The following is a 14,730-nucleotide window of genomic DNA, read 5'->3' on the forward strand; positions in this document are numbered from 1 at the left end:
CTTACATTCTCATTGGCAATAGATTCTGCTATAGTTACATACAGTGGTTGCATAGTTAGTTTGGTTGAAAAAAGACATTCATCCATCCATCAAGTCCAAGCAGGAAAAAAATAAATAAATCATAAAAAATAAATAAAACACCATCCTGAATCTGCACATATCCCAATTGATCCAGGGGAAGACAAAAAATCTTTACAAGGCCTGGGCCAATTAGCCTTAAAGAGAACCCAAGGTGGCATATTATAATCCTAACAGGACCCAGAGGCATGTCGTGTGCACAATGACATGCCTCTGGGTCACTGTACCGCTGCTGCCAGCCCCCCTGTGCCACACCCCCTTAAAAGGTCACCAGCCTAGCGACAATCTGCTTGTCGCTAGCTAGCTTTATTTATGTGAGGCTGTCAGTCAGCCTTGTAGCATTGCCTCCTCGATAACGCGCTCCCCCCTGCCGCTCTCCATCTCTTCTAGCTTCCTCCAATAGGAAGCCAAGCCGCGACCCAGGAAGTACTGGTTAGGTGCCCCCCCCTCACAGAGTGAGATCTGACTCGACATGTTGTGTTCCTTTACCGCCCAGTAACGACATGGCGTGTCAACGCGTGACAAACATGGTGTTACAACTGCTGCAATTCAGCTGCATTTAAATTGCACCTAAATTGCACTGGCAGGCAGCAGAAAGGGGCCTGAGGTGAACACTGCTTGGGAGCTAGTCTAGTTGAGTTGATCCAGAGAAACCTCATAGTCAAGTGCCACTTCCTGCAATAAATTGTGTCAGACTCACCACTGCTAAATGCAGAGGGCCCAACACAATTACACCACTGATTTGCCCTCCAAAATATGTCATTAGTTTAATCATTAAAATTTTTTAATGACTGGTAAATTCTATAAATGTACTTCAGGATTCTTGCCCAGTGGGTTCCAGGCATGGACTTTACTAAAGTAACCTATTCGGTTGGTGGCGTGGATAGTTTTTAAAGGGGCAGTTTAGTGAAAATTATTATTTTCCATTAACCCCATATCAGTTATTTAATATGGAGAGCATACATTTCTCCATAGACCTTGTGTTAAAAAAAAAAGTAGACGATAACACTATTCTGCTTTTTAACCTCCCTGGCGTTCTATTAAAATCGCCAGGGAGGCTGCGGGAGGGTTTTTTTTAAATTAAAAAAAAAGTATTTCATGCAGCCAACTGAAAGTTGGCTGCATGAAAGCCCACTAGAGGGCGCTCCGGAAGCGTACTTTCGATCGCCTCCGGCAATCGAAAGTAACAAGATAGGCCGCAATGAGCGGCCTATCTTGTTTCGCTTTCCTCGTCGCCATGGCGACGAGCGGAGTGACGTCATGGACGTCAGTCGACGTCCTGACGTCAGAGCCGCCCGATCCAGCCCCTAGCGCTGGCCGGAACTGTTTGTTCCGGCTGCGCTGGGCTCGGGCGGCTGGGGGGACCCTCTTTCGCCGCTGCACGCGGCGGATCGCCGCGGAGCGGCGGCGATCGGGCAGCACACGCGGCTGGCAAAGTGCCGGCTGCGTGTGCTGCTTTTTACAGAATCAAAATCGGCCCAGCAGGGCCTGAGCGGCGACCTCCGGCGGCATACCCCGAGCTCAGCTCGGGATTACCGCCAAGGGGGTTAAGACAGCTGAGCTGCGTCATTACCATGCTAAGCGACGGACTTCACTAATAGTAGCAGACACTCCAGCTGATTTATAACGGCTGGCTCACTCACTACAGAGAGCCATGCTGTTCTCACATGTAACTAGCTAAGTAAATAGATAAAACAAGCTGCTAATTAGTTACTTACTTAGCAGCCTGTTTGTTTGTTTGTTTATTTACTTAGCTAGTTACATGTGAGAACAGCCCCACTCTCTGTAGTGAGTGAGAGTGTCTGCTACTATCAGTGAAGTCCATCGCTTAGCCTGGTAATGACGCAGCTCAGCTGTCTTAAAAAGCAGAATTAATGTTGTCATCTACTTTTTTTAACACAAGGACTATGGAGAAACGTATGCTCTCCTTAATAAATAACTGATATGTGATTAATGGAAAAAACATAATTTTCACTAAACTGCCCCTTTAAAGCGGAGTATAACCCTGCATTTCAACTTTGCTCTAAGGGCTCGTTTCCACTATTGCGTTGCAAATCGCCGTGGTAAAAATTTGCATGCAGATGCGAATTTCACATGCGGGTGTGTGCGAATTTTCATGCAATTTTTTTTTTACTAGACCAGCATTGGAAGGGTTAAACACAGAGCTTTAAAGTTCCGTGGATAGAAATGCAGACGCATCCGAAGTTTAGATAGATACATTTAAGTAAACGCAATGTAACAAGTGTGGAATGTGACACACACTCTCTGGGCTGGGGCACACCGAGCGGCCTTTTGAGCGATTTTGCAGCCGCTTGCGGCTGCGAATACGCTAGGGTAATGTATTTCAATGGGGGTGTGCACACCACATCGGGAAGCGTTTTGCAGAAACGAATCCTCCCGGGGTGAGGCATTTTTTGGATTGCGGAGGCGTTTCTGCCTCAATGTTAAGTATAGGAAAAACGCAAACCGCTCTGAAAAACGGCAGATCAGAGCGGTTTTCCAGGCGGTTTTGTTACAGCTGTTCAGTAACAGCTTTACTGTAACAATATATGAAATATGCTACACTGAAATCCGCAACACAGCAATCCGCAAAACGCCAGCAAAACACCTCATAAAAATAAAAAAAGCGTTTATAAATCTGCTAGCATTTTGCGGATCTGCTAGCGGGTTTTGGTGTGCACTGGGCCTCTGACTGTGCAGGAGCTGGAGGACAGCCAGAAAGTGTGTAACATTCACCACTTGTTACATTGTGTTTACTTAAATGTATCTATCTAAACTTCGGATGCGTCTGCATTTCTATCCATGGAACTTTAAAGCTCTGTGTGTAACCCTTCCAATGCTGGTCTAGTAAAAAAAAAATGCTGGTTGCATATAATATGCTGTAAATAATGTTTTAGAGCAAAGTTGAAATGCAGGGTTATATTCCGCTATTAATGTCATATTTCGGAGGGCAAATTAGTGAACTATGTATGTGTGTACTTGTTAGGCACTTTACTTTTAGGGTATGAGCCCACTAACACAGTTGCATCTGCTTTTCACTTACACATCAATGTTACAGATTTTGAAAATCGGACACAACTGCGTTAATGGGCTCATGTCCTTAGCAGTTGAGACTTCGCAATGAATTATTGCAGGAAGTGGCAGTTGAGGTTACCCAGTGAGTCACCTCAACTAGACTAGCTAACAGTTGTCTAACCATTACAACTTGGCCCTTGACAAAGTCACTGACTTCCTTACCCATTTTCCTGCTTCCAGCACCTCACCCCCAGTGTACAACAACAACAAAGGCTCTATCTCCATATTTTTTGAGGTGCACTCTGGGAGTGACCAAGTTTATAGAACTTGCCGATCTGAGGTTGTGAGAGGTGTGGGGCAGCTTCAGCATCATGTATCCAGGGCCCAGTGTAGAAAATACCAACCTTACAGTTACCATTGTAAGCAGCCAATCATTTACTTTTACTGTACAGTGGTAAATGGTACAGCTGTATCATGTAATCAGAGAGCGCAATGACTCATAAAACAACAATGTGAGACATGTGAGAGCAGAACCAGCTCTACCCGTCAAGCAACAGCTAACTGACTGCAGAACTCCTGCACATGGCAGAGCGCGCACACCAGGAAATGCTGCCTCCTATTGCACAGACGAGATCAGCACTTTCGCTAAATAATAAAAATATATATATATTATTTACATCAGTAGAAGGGGGAAGTATACAGGCGCCTCCTTGACTCCCCAGCACCGTCCTGCACCGCATATTATTTTAGGTTAGCCGCGGTCGCACGGCTCTCTGACTTGTGTGGAATCTTATGTGTGCGATCACACGCTGCGGCTGTAGAGTAGAGTGACGTGGAACTCGGGGAAGAGTCTCCGGTCATATCGTCTGCTGCGGCAGCATCTCCAGAACCCGGGCCGCCCGCATCTCCGTACACCATGGGTGAGAGCAGAGGGGGAGGCGGCATTCCGTGCTGCGGGGCCCGGGGGGGGGGGGGGGAAATCATTATTATCTATACTGTTACTGCTGCCATCATTTTATCATGTCTTTATTTCCTTATTATGTGTGGTAGCTGCTGCTTAGACAGGCCATTCACCATTATTACTTATTTGTATAACGCTGACATCGTTCACAACGCTTTACTGAGCACACTAGGGCTGTAACCCACTAGAGCGATTTACCTAAACGCTCTGCCAATGTAAACGGATGGTGCAAATTCCACAGAAGCGATTGCGATTAGCAAAATCTCAAACTCAGGACATGCAGCATTTTGTTAGTGTTTGCGCTTCAATGTAAAGTATATAATCGCTGGCGTAATCGCTCATCAAAACCTGCACGGAGCGATTTTGCTAGCGTTTAAGTTACTGCACACTTTAACAAAGTTAATTGAAAGGACCAATCAGACTTTAAAACGCTAATCGTTACACAACCTCTGGCAAATTGATACACTTTAAAATCGTTCCCTAAAATGCTCATGAAATCTCGTAGAAACTGCTCATACAAAACGCTAGCGATTGTGATTAGCGATAGCGTTTTGTTGTGGGTTCCAGGCCTGAATGACTATTGTCACTAATTGTGCTTTGCAGCTAGTGTTTGTACCATAGCCCCAGTCCGGTATCCCTCCCACAACCTAGGGCCTGTTTTACAGGTAAATTAGTTGACTAACTGGTATGGGATATGGATAGCTACCTTGAAACATGGGGAGTACATAAAAAATTGCTGTTTCAACAGTTCTCCAATGACAGCACCCTCTATAACATTTAGGTTTCAACTGGGTTGTAATAATAACTATACCCACACTATGCAGCCAATTAAAATGCTACAAGTTGTAGCTAGTGCTGACTGCAGTGCTTGGAGGATTGTTCCCTGTGGGGTTTCCTGCTGGGTCACCTCCAGTAGATAAGCGCAGAGATTTCTGTGGGCTCAATTACATTGTGCAATCATTTGATCACTTCAGAACTAGGTACGAATAAGGATAGCAGTGTTCTCCCCAGAATTTCTTTCCAGCCGGGTTGGAATTAAATAGTAGCCAGGTGACATGAAAAAGTAGCCGGATGGGGCAAAATGAGAGAATGCTGGGCCAGCACTTCTCTGCACAACTTTGCTTACAGCAGAGAAGGAGATGAGCTGATGACAGCCGGGTGGAGCACCCCGTTAAAAGAGTCTGGGGAGAACTCTGGGATAGCACTAATACCATGGCATAACTGTATGGTCGATTTGTAAACCAGCAGCTTGCAAGGCTGGATTTATACTTTTTGTGCCCCTGGGCCAAGTATGTTATGGCTCCCCTTTCTTATGCAGCAGTGTTCCTCCCATTCCACGTGCAGCCCCCTCTTCCATGTGTATCATCCATGTACACCTTTCTTTCATGAACGGCTCCCTTGAGCATCAGGTTTCATTTTCATGTGTTGCTCCTCATTTTCACGCTCCTCTTTCAGCCACATACGATGCTGGTGCTATATGAATCAATAATAATAATATGTAGTAACTCCTCCTTCATGCCCAGATGCCCCTTGGCGCGCAGCCGCCCACGGCCCGGGCCTTTGTGGCCTTTAAAGAAATGGCAGCTTGTATATCTACAGTGGAGGAAATAATTATTTGACCCCTCACTGATTTTGTAAGTTTGTCCAATGACAAAGAAATGCAAAGTCTCAGAACAGTATAATTTCAATGGTAGGTTTATTTTAACAGTGGCAGATGCACATCAAAAGGAAAATCGAAAAAATAACCTTAAATAAAAGATAGCAACTGATTTGCATTTCATTGAGTGAAATAAGTTTTTGAACCCTCTAACAATAAAAGACTTAATACTTAGTGGAAAAACCCTTGTTTGCAAGCACAGAGGTCAAACGTTTCTTGTAATTGATGACCAAGTTTGCACACATTTTAGGAGGAATGTTGGTCCACTCCTCTTTGCAGATCATCTCTAAATCCCTAAGGTTTCGAGGCTGTCTCTGTGCAACTCTGAGCTTGAGCTCCCTCCATAGGTTTTCTATTGGATTAAGGTCCGGAGACTGACTAGGCCACTCCATGACCTTAATGTGCTTCTTCTTGAGCCACTCCTTTGTTGCCTTTGCTGTATGTTTTGGGTCATTGTCGTGCTGGAGCACCCATCCACGACATCCCCATTTTCAGTTTCCTGGCAGAGGGAAGGAGGTTGTCGTTCAGGATTTCACGATACATGGCTCCGTCCATTTTCCCGTTAATGCGATTAAGTTGTCCTGTGCCCTTAGCAGAAAAACACCCCCAAAGCAAAATGTTTCCACCCCCATGCTTGACAGTGGGGACAGTGTTTTGGGGGTCATAGGCAGCATTTTTCTTCCTCCAAACACAGCGAGTTGAGTTAATGCCAAAGAGCTCTATTTTGGTCTCATCAGACCACAGCACCTTCTCCCAGTCACTCACAGAATCATTCAGGTGTTCATTGGCAAACTTCAGACGGGCCTGCACATGTGCCTTCTTGAGCAGGGGGACCTTGCGAGCCCTGCAGGATTTTAATCCATTGCGGTGTAATGTGTTTCCAATGGTTTTCTTGGTGACTGTGGTCCCTGCTAATTTGAGGTCATTCACTAACTCCTCCCGTGTAGTTCTAGGATGCTTTTTCACCTTTCTCAGAACCATTGACACCCCACGAGGTGAGATCTTGCGTGGAGCCCCAGAGCGAGGTCGATTGATGGTCATTTTGTGCTCCTTCCATTTTCGAACAATTGCACCAACAGTTGTCACCTTCTCTCCCAGCTTCTTGCTAATGGTTTTGTAGCCCATTCCAGCTTTGTGCAGGTCTACAATTTTGTCTCTGACATCCTTGGACAGCTCTTTGGTCTTTCCCATGTTGGAGAGTTTGGAGTCTGCTTGATTGATTGATTGATTCTGTGGACAGGTGTATTTTATACAGGTGACTAGTTAAGACAGGTGTCCTTAATGAGGGTGACTAATTGAGTAGAAGTGTCTAACCACTCTGTGGGAGCCAGAACTCTTAATGGTTGGTAGGGGTTCAAAAACTTATTTCACTCAATGAAATGCAAATCAGTTGCTATCTTTTATTTAAGGTTATTTTTTCGATTTTCCTTTTGATGTGCTATCTGCCACTGTTAAAATAAACCTACCATTGAAATGATACTGTTCTGAGACTTTTCATTTCTTTGTCATTGGACAAACTTACAAAATCAGTGAGGGGTCAAATAATTATTTCCTCCACTGTACCTTTTTGAGCAAAGTAGTGGATAAGTGGCCAGCACTCTTATTCCTGTAGTCCTGAGGTCCTAGGCTCAGCTCCTGGCCAGGACACTTTCTGCTCTCCCTGTGTAGCAATGGTCAATGAGATGCAAATTATTTTGAGTTGAAGCAGATTTCATGGTAATGTTGGCATAAAAACCTGTATAACATCTGCATCAACTAGGAATAATTTGCATGTTGTTGGACATCCCTATCTCTTTGTAGGTTCCAACTGAGAACACTGGCTTCCTTACACATCCCAAAACATACTTGTAGGTCAATTGCTTGGGCTAAGGCTCCGTTCTCACTTGTCTTACACATCATGTGCAGCCAGCAGGAGTGGACAGCATAATGTCCACCTCAGTGATGCAGCTGGTGCCTGGGGCAGATGCGCCACCCCATAGGCTATATGGAGGAACGTATCCGCCTGGCCCAGGATTATAGAAGACTGACAGAATTGTGGCAGCGAATCCCACAGATCCGTTGCAGCGTGACAAGTGTGAACTGATCCTATGTATAACATAGGAGCCGTTCACTCTCTGCTTAGTAATGAGCGGAGAACGGAAAACAAAAGTCAATTTTCCACTCTAGTGGAAACAGAGCCTAATGGAAGTCTATGGGTGATGCAGGTTTTTTTTTTGTATGTATTTGTTTTCGATGGAGCAAGGTGCATTGCAGCACATACCAACAGGAATCCCAGTGACATACTTCCTGCACAACTGGGAGCACGTCACTGGGGGTGGCGCTATGCATATGACCACGTCGGCACACTCTGCCGCATTATTATTTGATTGTAGTTTTTTGTGTTGAGGTGGGATGTGGCAGGAGCATGGCATTTGCTCTGCAATGCAAAAACCTAGTGTAAAACTGGCTTGACAGTTTTTGTAAAAAAAAAAAAAAAAAAATGGACAAAGGGCTAATCAAGTATTTTAATATAAACCACTTTTTCCAGTGTCACTTCCAGGTTAATCAGATTGGTTCATACTTGACTGAAGTTTATGACTGTTGCTAGACAGATGTAGTATATCTAAAGTTTGTGTGTTTAAATATGTTATAAACTTAACTAGTAAATGCTTTGAATTCTATCCATGGTGAAATAGCATCTGATCTTGTAAGCTGCCTTTTAAAGGGGAACTGAAGAGAGAGGTATATGGAGGCTGTCATGTTTATTTCCTTTTAATCAATACCAGTTGCCTGGCAGCCCTGCTGGTCTATTTCTCTGAAGTAGTATCTGATTAAAACCAGAAACAAGCATGCAGCTAATCTTGTCAGATCAGACTTATAAGTCTGAACCACTGAAACACCTGATCTGCTGCATGCTTGTTCAGGGGCTATGGCTAATAGTATTAGAGGCAGAGGATCAGCAGGGCTGCCAGGCAACTGGTATTGTCTAAAAGGAAATAAACATGACAGCCTCCATATACCTCTCTCTTCAGTTCCCTTTTAAGGAATGTCTGTGACGTGGAATCTTCTTTTTTTTTTTTTCCCCTCCAAGCTATGTCTCTCATGTCGTAAGGTAGCAAGCAGTTACCAGGCAGTAGGGCGCATTTGTGAGTTTGAGAGGCATTTCACTGCCTATCCTGAAAGGGATATGGAGGTGCCATATTTGTTTTGTTAGCTATAGACCTTTAAAGTTGATCTGAGATAAACTTTTACTCATTGCATAATTGTTCCTTTCATATAGTTTATAGGGCATTCCTCAAGCCAAATACCTTTTTTTTTTTTGTATTAATACTCTCACTATAAACTAAAAAAGCCTTGCCCACAGCTTCTCCAGAGAGCCTTGGCACTTTAGCAAGGGCTTATGGGAGCTCAGTCTGGGCAGGAGGAAGTTAATAGCCAGAGATTTCAGAGGCAGAAATAATCATAAACTGTGTTGAAGCTGTTTGCAGCTAGATTTGCTGTGTAAACTATCTAAACTTTAGATAAGATATATAGACAAGTTACTTGTTAGAGTTAGTTTTTCATCTTGGATCCGCTTTAACAAGCATGCAGATCAGGTGTTTTTTGACTAAGGTCTCTTTTCCGCAGACTGTTGAGCTGTGTGCTCGGCAATCAGTTGCCAGGCAGCAATGAGCAGTTACTAGGCAGCAGCAAGCAGTTGTGAGAGTTTGAGAGGCATTTCACTGCCTATCAACAGTCCGTGGAAAAGAGATCTAAGGCCTGGTGCACACCAAGCGTTTTTTGTAGCATTTTTCAAACCGCTTCTGCCTGTGAAAATGCTTGGCTAATGTATTTCAATGAGATGGTGCACACCAGCGGTTTGAGGTTTTTAGCAAACTGCAAACGTGGGTCCTGCAGCATTTTTGCGGTTTGCAGAAGCGTTTCTGCCTCAATGTAAAGTATAGGAAAAGCTCAAACCGCTCTGAAAAATGCTAGATCAGAGCGGTTTTCCAGGCGTTTTTGTTACAGTAGCTGTTCAGTAACAGCTTTACTGTAACAGTATATGACATCTGCTACACAAAAACGCTCCCAAAAACACTAGGCATGTTTACAAAACCTCTCTAAACATGCCTAGAATGGCTCTGAAATCTGCTTCAAAAACCTCTAGCGTTTTGCAGATCTGCTAGAGGTTATTGGTGTGCACTGGGCCTTAAAGTGTTCCAGCACTTTTTCTGAGAAGGTTTAAGCGGGACATGGCCTGTTAAGGGTTTTATGCAAATCTGGACCTCCCTGGTGTAGGACTGCATTGGGTCAGGTACCCGTGGGTTACCCAAATTGCGAGTAGGGTTCAGGTACCTGTTTTGATTCGAATCGGGTTGCGGTTAGCAGCCTGTGGGTGTTGGCCAGGTCGTGGGTAGTGAAAGCAAGCATGAAATAATTTAGTCAAAAGATAAAAAAAAAAAAATCTTAAACACAGGCCTAATGATGTTGATCCAGGGATTTTATCTGATTGCCATCTGGAGTCGGGAAGGAATTTTTCCCTTTTGGGGCCAATTGGACCATGCCTTGTAAGGGTTTTTTCGCCTTCCTCTGGATCAACAGGGATATGTGAGGAAGCAGGCTGGAGTTGTACTTTGTACTGGTTGAACTCGATGGACGTATGTCTTTTTTTCGACCAAAATAACTATGTAACTGCTTTGGTTTGTGTATAAAAATAGGTTTCACTTACTTAACAGCCTTCCGGTGAGACTACCGATGTATATTTTATAAAAAAACATGGAAAAAGCGGGTCGCAGGTTGGGTTGCGGGTCTGAAGGTCTGCGGGTGGAGTCGGGGGCGGGTACCAGATTTACCAGAAAGTGGGGTAGCGAGTTGGGTGTGAGTCTGAAAAATTAGACCCATGCAGGCCTCTACTCCCTGTTATGTCTATTGGAATCTAGCATGCTGTATCTGGTGAATATTATCATGTAGTTGTGATGTAATGTAGGATTTGCTGTGTCTCATGCATTACAGTTTCTAACACAACCTTTGTATCTGTTTTCAGGGGGTTTCTTCTCCAGCATCTTTTCCAGCCTTTTTGGAACTCGGGAGATGAGGATTTTGATTCTGGGTCTTGATGGAGCTGGAAAGACTACAATACTGTACAGGTTACAAGTGGGAGAAGTTGTTACTACTATTCCAAGTAAGTACAACATCTGAAACGTTTCGGGTTGGGGAGGTCTCAATTCTTTGCCCTGTGTGATAACTAAACAGTAAGGCATTCTATTTGTATGCAAATAGTGGAAATATCTCTGGGAAATATTAAGAAATATGGGTATTATATATACTGTACCTGTGCTGAGCAGCATCTGCTTGGAAATGTATACCTGTAAAAGAAAGTAGTCAATGTAAACTTGTAGTACGATTTAAAAAGACAGAAACTAAAGGTAATGCTACATTTAACAACTCATCCTCCAGGATGGCTAATACATGAGGAAGCCTGCTCCACCCACCAAAGGAAACACCTCCAAATTAATCAATTAGACAGGCCCCATAAATCCTCCCCTGCCTTCACCTCGTCAATTTTAGTGTGTTTCCCACACCGAAGGATAGCACATGAGGCAGGACTTTACCTGTCTCCTATCATTCTTGGCCTCCTTCCCTGGCAGCGGATGGGACTGCGTGAGGAGCTCTCCCCGCTCCGGGTGGTTGCAGAGGGATCTCTTGTGTCCTGGAGTGGCGGCGGCCTGGACGGAGCGTCTACGCTGACTGTATCCGCAGGCGGACTGGCTACTGGGAAGCGGAGGTTTGCGGACACGCGCGAGGAAAGCCGCGTGATACTCCAGTCGTGGAGACCGGGGGTGGCGTGATGACGCATTTCCGCTTAAAGCGGAAGTTGTTTTCAGCGTTCCTCCGCCATTGCTTCTCAGCGGCAGAGCGGAGCAGAGGGAAGGCATGGAGCAGTCAGACGCCTTACCCTCTGAGCCCAGCGGACCCCCCTTCAGTCACCTCACAAGCGACAGGACAGGTGAGAAGTGGACAGACAGAGGCTCTTTTTTGTAAGGCATTGCCACAGTCTGTCCACGAGAAATCCATCTTTGCGTGTGATAATGCTGGGCAGTACCTGTTAGCCTATATTGTGTATGTGGGTCATCACAGGTTACTGAAAGAAATGTATATGTTGTTATGTTTTGCAGACTGTCCCTTTGCCACCTGAGGACTCTAGCCAACCTCAGAAGGCTGCTGACAAGGCCGGGCGCTGCAAACAGTGTGATGTTAAACTAGCCAAATCAGGGTCTAGATCACATTGTGAGAAATATTTAAAGTCAAACCCTACCCCTAAAACTCCAGACCCCACTATAGTTATGATGAACTTAATGGAGTCTATGCAGAAAGACTTTTCGTCCACATTTAAAACTTTTAGATCTGTTATGTCCTCACCGACTCTATGTACGGTACCTCAGTTACCTACACCTGTCGTGCAGACTCTTCCTACCCAATCAGAAACTCTGCGCATTCCTCAACCCCCCCCCCCCCTCCTCCTACTGGTGTACCGGCTGCCCCTCCTGGGGTCCACTCAAAGCCCGGCACTCAGGATGTGGCAATCTCTTCCTCAGTGGAGGATTCTTTAGAGGAGGGTGAGGAAAGGAGTAAACCTGACTCGGACTTGGAAAATTTAGAAGATATTCCTCAGAAATCTTCTAAATACCTTTTCAATGCAGGGGGGACTGCGGAACGGCTTAAGGCGATATATGGGGCGGAGCAACTAGCTGAGCCAGCGGCTTCATCATCAGCAAGAGATGATATTTATGCAGGGTTGGAGTGTTTAGGGGGTAGAGGCTTTCCGGTACACCCGGCTATTCAGAAAATTATTTTAGCCCAGTGGAGAGACCCGGAGAAAAGACTTTATATTACCAGATCCTTTAAGCATAGATTCCGCTTTAAAGAGGAGGACATTGCTTTATGAGAAAAATGCCCTAGACTGGATGCTGCTTAATCACAATATTCCAAAAATACTGATTTGTCTTTTGAGGCCAGAGCTTTGGCCTTAATCAGTACAGCAAGGCGAGTGTTATGGTTAAATACCTGGGAGGGTGACTTGGTTTCTAAACAGAAATTATGTTCGATAAAATTTGATGGTGACCTCTTGTTTGGTAAAGGATAGACAATATTCTAGAGAGGTCTTCTGAGAGGGGAAAAAAATTCCCGGACAAGGGGAAAAAAACATTCCTTTCGTAAGAACTTTCAGGGCAAAAGGCAGTTTGCCCAAAAAGATACAAAGTATCAATCCCCGAGAAAGAGGTGGACGTATAACTCAGCAAAATCGAGAACCCCCTTTCTGTTTAACAAACCAGCCACTTCAAATGCAACAAAATGTAATTTCCCGGGTTCCAACGACCCAATGCAAAAAGGAGTTTTTACTCCAGGGTCTTCATGATCAAAAAGCCTTCGGGCAAATACAGAATGATCTTAAACCTCAAACATTTGAACCCATTTATTCAGGAAAGGAAATTCTGCATGGAGAATATCTTCACAATAAAAAAAAAAAAAAAAAAATTTAATCCCAAAGGATGCCTTTATGGCAACGCTAGACATCCAGGACGCATATTTGCATGTGCCGATGCACCCGGCGTATCGTTTCCTAAGGTTTGCGATACGAGTGGGGGATACAATTCACCACTACCAGTATCGGGTCCTTCCATTCAGGATCTCGTCCGCTCCCCGCATGTTTACAAAGATCATGGCAGAGGTGACATCATTTTTGCATCTGCAGAGGGTTCAAATAATACCATATTTGGACGATTGGTTGATGATAGCGGATTCTACTCAGACTCTTCTGCTTCATATAGATCTAACTATACATTACCTCTCCCAGTTGGTCTGGCTAGTGAACTATGTCAAGTCAATGTTGATCCCTGCCCAGAAAGTTACATTTCTGGGATTCTGGGTAGATTCCATGAGGGAAATGTTTTCATTGCCAGAGGAGCAAGCAACTGAATCTAATTCTCAAGATACAGGACTTCAGGGCCCAGTCAAGAGTATCCCTGAGTGAGACTCTATCACTGTTGGGCCTAATGATGTCCACAATTCCAGGGATAGTCTGGGCACAGTTTCATTCCCGTATCCTTCAGGTATGGTTCCTGACGGTTTCGGACAAGTCCAAGGAGAGTCTGGATCAATCCTGTGCACTCCCACCCCCTGTAATCTCGTCCCTTCTGTGGTGGGAGAAGGTGACAAACCTCAACCAGGGTCGCCTCTGGAATCCTCCGGTCTTGAAGAGAATTTATACGGATGCCAGTCTGGGGGGCTGGGGAGCTCATTTAGATCATTTACAAGTACAAGGACAATGGTTCCCGGAGATTCAGGCAAAATCTTCAAATTTCAGGGAGCTTTTTGCAGTAAAATTGTCACTGCTGGAGTTCTCCCAGCCATACAAGATTGTCACGTAAACATACTGTCCGACAATATAGTAACTGTATCCTACATTCAAAAACAGGGAGGAACGAGATCAAAGGATCTAAGGGATTTAGCGCTCCAAATTCTACAAATAGCGGAAGAAAAATTTCAGGACGATCTCGGCGGTGCATATAAAGGGCTAGCTAAATATTTTAGCGGATCGACTAAGTAGATAACCGTGCGCAGAAGCAGAATGGTCTCTCAACCAAGAAGTGTTCGACCACTTAATAGCTCATTGGGGACAGCCGAGTGTGGATCCATTTGCGTCACCACAAAATGCGAAAGTCAAAACTTTCTTTTCCCTTCATCCCTCATCCAGTCTGTCACACCTGGATGCTCTGGGGGTACCTTGGCCGAAAGGACTTCTATATGCTTTCCCTCCCTTCAACTTGATAGTGAGAGCATTGAAGAAAATAGAGCAGGAATCAGCTCTAGTAATTTTTGTAGCCCCCACTGGCTAAAAATAAAAAGCATGCTTTTCGAAAATACTTCATCTATATCTATAGGGACCGTTGTTTCTACTTCCCAGGATGGACCTTTTGTTACAGGCAAAATCTTTGCACCCGAACCCCCAGAAATTTTCCCTAGCGGCCTGGCTCTTGAGCGGGAATCCGTGAAGTTAAGA

The 14,730-nt window shown here is 44.7% G+C and overlaps 1 protein-coding gene across 1 annotated transcript in view; it reads left to right on the forward strand.

Annotated features, from left to right (window-relative positions):
- The first annotated feature begins 3,904 nt into the window (after positions 1-3,904).
- Positions 3,905-14,730, forward strand: part of ARL1 (ADP ribosylation factor like GTPase 1) — a 28,230-nt gene continuing 17,404 nt past the window's right edge. Inside the window, exons 1-2 of the mRNA XM_068276970.1 lie at positions 3,905-4,013; positions 10,714-10,851. Coding sequence (XP_068133071.1) covers positions 4,010-4,013; positions 10,714-10,851 — 142 coding nt within the window. The 5' untranslated portion in view covers positions 3,905-4,009. The remainder of the gene's footprint in view (positions 4,014-10,713; positions 10,852-14,730) is intronic.

This window comes from Hyperolius riggenbachi, chromosome 3, assembly GCF_040937935.1.
Source record: "Hyperolius riggenbachi isolate aHypRig1 chromosome 3, aHypRig1.pri, whole genome shotgun sequence".
Lineage (NCBI taxonomy): Eukaryota > Metazoa > Chordata > Amphibia > Anura > Hyperoliidae > Hyperolius > Hyperolius riggenbachi.